Genomic DNA, 3,886 nt, shown 5'->3' with positions numbered 1-3,886 from the left:
CATTTCTCTTGGTTCTAGGATGGCCTCGTCATAGTCGTGATAGATGTCCACACCCAAGAAGCCCTGTCACCAATACCTCACTGTAAGCCTATCTTTACTTGGGCTCTTCTACTTGCCAACACTGAAGTTACTTACTGGTTGGGAGAATAGGCTTTCACTTAGAACCAGGCGACAGATAGCATGCTTCCAGTTATTTTGCAATGAATATCTTTTGTTCTTCATTAACAGGGACCTTACTTTACTGCCCCAAATAAAAAACCAGAGATGAGGAACAAGAGCCTAGTTTTTTTTATTTGATCATTTCTTGCATTTGAAGTACTCCTCGATGACATCCTTGGCCTGAGACTCTTTGCCATAGTCCTAAAAAAAACATATGTGATTTTACTAAAATTTAGAAACTAAATTGTTAGCACTAGTTATAATGAAGCTTTTAAAAAAATCAGCACGTCTCGTGAAAATGCTTCCCACCATTAAAATGTCTTATAGCCATTTTCAGGGACCTTGAAGATGTCAATGTCTTTAAGGCTCGTAACATGGCTTTCCTATTGCCAGCATTTTCTAAATTTCTGCAGAAACACATTCAGGTAAGCAGATCCATTGGCTGGCTTAATTATGGCTTATTTCCCTTTTCTGCAAGGCAGAAGGCTTTTTCTAAGTCTGCTGAAGATTACGCATTTTTTGCTTCGAAGAGATTCTTGACTTAACTCACAGTGAAGCGCGTCTACCCAGCGCAGCCTTCACCCCGCACACCGGTACCGACTTACCTTAACCACCACACAGCTGCAGCCAACCACTTTACGGGGTTTTCCCTCTCTGTCAATTTTACAGAGGCCTACCCATTCCCCTAGTTTCTTGTTGTCATCAACCTATCAGGGGGGGGAACAAAAACAAAGATCACCACACTCCAAGGTTTTAATGCTGTTGATAACACAGTACATTATATGAAAGGCAGCTGTAGTCAGAGAGGGTGACATGGCAGTTTCCTCATATCAGTTCAGTAGAGGGAGCCAGTTGTCATCATGCACAGCACCAAGACCCCCTATCAACACCCTACCTATCTTTTGTTCTGTATCAACATAAAATTAGCATTTAATTCTGCAGGAATAAAAATGTTTCCAGAACTAGTTTTATCATAGCCAACAATGCCAAGTTTGTGACGCTTTTCACAGCTGCAGAAAACAAAGAGCTCGTTACAAAATTTGCTCTGGTATGACAAAAATCATTATGGATAGCATTTATGTGGACATATGTCCCTAACTGGCCCAATTTCCATTAAGCTACTTTGGCTTTCAGAAAAACCAAATTCAAAGAGAAACTTACCTTAATCAGGTTGATTTGGTGCTCAGCACAAAGGGCCTCTACCAACTTGACATACATAGGTTCATCACAGTTGGATGCAAGCACACAGAGATGGGCTTGGCGCCTGAAATGCAAATCCAACAGTAGACGTTAAAATTCACTACTGTGAATTAGATAGAGTTATTTTTGCACTGGCTACACTGGCAAAACATAAGCAGCCACTGAAGAACACAAATTTAGTTTGAAGTAGCTACCACCGGGCATATATTCCTTAACTTCATCTACAGAATCACCCTGTCTTCAGTAACTCTTAAAACTTCAAATGTTATGTATAGGAACTAGTTTACTAAGTTGTTACCTGTTACTAGCCCAGACCCTTAATGTTGCAGAGTATTTTCAAGGTACAGATAGTAGACTCGTATCAGGAACTTTCCAACAAGTGCTGTTTTCACTGGATTCAACTGGCCAACCTACACCAAATTGAACAGACTTAAATTTACCTAGCTTAGTAACCCTTTCACGACATTTAAGTTCAGCTCTAATAGTTAACAGTTGTTTTGCCAATGTTACCCACCCAGAGACCTCACTGAGTAAATTTACAATCACCCCACATCCACATTGATCTCCACAGCTACTGTACAAAGTTCATACCAAAACCAGGTGTTTCTGCCACTTTAATATAATGGCTTTAATTTGCAAAGTGCTAAATAAAGGTTCCCACCTATCCCCTAAATAACAGTGAAATTAGCCCCAAAAGCTACAGGCTTGTCAGACTGTTAGTTTTCACTCATAAAAGGAGTGAAGGGGTATCCGACAATTTAAGTCATCATTCAAACCCTGTAGTTTCACTTTAGGAATCAAGTGCTCAACCCCATTCCAAACCCACACACTTTAAGTGGGCCATTAGAGATCTGAGTTCTGATACCTTTTCCTAGGTTTCCTGTAGAACGGATGCCATTCAGAACCTCTGTGCTAACACCATGAACTTCACGCTTTCTTCCCTCGGCTGCAGTTTTGTTCCGGTTCCAACACCCCACCGTATTGAGACTGATACACGTACTTGTCTAAGGCTTTGGCAGCTTCGCGAATTCCACGTGCTAGGCCATCGTGGATGAGGGCGGTCTTCAGCACCTCTTGCAGAGCAGTATTAACGTCCATTACACCTCCAGCAGCAATGCTGAAACACAAAAAAATTAAGCTATTAGTAAGTTCCCGCACACCATCTAACGCCTTGCACCTGGCAGTCATCAGCAAAGTAGGTCAGACGCGCTTAAGGCGCCACGGCCGACCCAGAGCCCGCACTGCCGGCTCGAAGCCCACGCCTGGTCCGCACCACCACCCCGGGCCCTAGGCTCACCCTTCCTCGGCCATGGCGGTGGGTTACGGGTGGAGCCGAATCTTGAGTGCACTACAATACAAAAAACAAAAAAGTGGTTAATAAAAAGATTCAATTAAGGTGCAGATATTCATCGCCAAGCCGAGGCAAAAAACGGCGAGCCACGCTCCGTAACCACCACCCTCACTTTCCTCCACTCACCCCGCGCCTCCGCCTCCGCGCGGCTCCGCGGCGGCAGGGAAAGAGAACGAACTTACCCTCAAGACGGTATTTAAGCGTTTCCCAGGACCCCTAAGCGCATGTGCACTCCCTTCTGTGCAAGAGCTGGCTCTGTCAGTGCCGGGTCTCGAGAATTTCTGTTTCCGGATTGAGGCGGCTCTGAGACAGGGGTCCTGCTAACCTCTAGCAGGACCGGCCATGACTCTGTTCGGCGGTCATTGGACCGCACAACAGGCACTAACGCGGGCAGCCGCCCTACGTCATTCCCAGCCGGGGCCGGGGCCCGCGGAGGCCCAGAGAACTCTTCCTACGGAGCGCGAGAAGGGCCAAGCTTTCCTGTCTGCGCGATCTGGTAAGGCCCGCGGAGCCCAGGCTCTGTCGGAACACCAGTTTTAGCCCCTTCTGACAGTATTATTGTAATTTCCTGTCGACCCCACTAACTGGGCCTCCCTGAGCTGCACACTCTCTCCCTTCACTTTTAAGTCATTCTGAATGTTCAAGAATTTTTCATTCTGTGGGTGATCTTCGCCCGCGCGCGCGTCTCTCTGTTTTCATGAAACGGAAGCTCGCTACTTCTGAGCGCGTTGCAAATTCCACTTTTCCGGCGACTGTTAGTTAAGTGGAACCTCTGGCCAGCCCGGTGGTTGGTTACGGTTTCCTAATATAGTTCGTTCTAAAAGAAGGTTTGTTTGTTTTCTTTTTCTTTTTAACACTAAATTCTCCCCTGGATTCGTAACCCCGTCCAAATCGGGATTTAACAGGTGCCTTGAAACACCTGCAATGTACCATACGTAGGGACAGGGTCTGGAAATACAGAGATGAAAACGTAGTCTTTGAGAAATCCGGCATTAATTTCGCCTTCCAGGACTGACGGAGTTAGGAGTGCAGTCTGAGAAGTCAGTTTTAACTCTGATTTTCCCGGGAAGCAACATTTTGCATTGATTGGCCATTCCCCTACCAGCACTTGCAACGCAGATACATGAAACAGCCGAATGTGATCAGTACCGTCTTTTTTCTAGTGTTTTGACTTCC

General features: G+C 45.5%; 1 protein-coding gene across 1 annotated transcript; it reads right to left on the bottom strand.

Moving 5' to 3' along the window:
- Positions 1 to 265: 265 nt before the first annotated feature.
- On the bottom strand, positions 266 to 2,942 carry LOC307061320 (small ribosomal subunit protein eS12). Its single transcript, XM_079716382.1, has 6 exons — positions 2,837 to 2,942; positions 2,657 to 2,707; positions 2,360 to 2,476; positions 1,321 to 1,423; positions 765 to 866; positions 266 to 360 (listed from the first exon to the last, which is right to left on the bottom strand). The coding sequence occupies exons 2-6, from the start codon at positions 2,668 to 2,670 to the stop codon at positions 298 to 300; spliced, it is 399 nt and encodes a 132-aa protein (XP_079572508.1). The 5' UTR covers positions 2,671 to 2,707; positions 2,837 to 2,942; the 3' UTR covers positions 266 to 297.
- Positions 2,943 to 3,886: the final 944 nt, after the last annotated feature.

The sequence above is a fragment of the Hyperoodon ampullatus genome (genome assembly GCF_949752795.1).
Source record: "Hyperoodon ampullatus genome assembly, chromosome: 12".
In the NCBI taxonomy this organism is placed as follows: domain Eukaryota; kingdom Metazoa; phylum Chordata; class Mammalia; order Artiodactyla; family Ziphiidae; genus Hyperoodon; species Hyperoodon ampullatus.
Note: the sequence above shows the minus strand (reverse complement) of the source record. Positions and strands in the feature narration are given on the sequence as shown.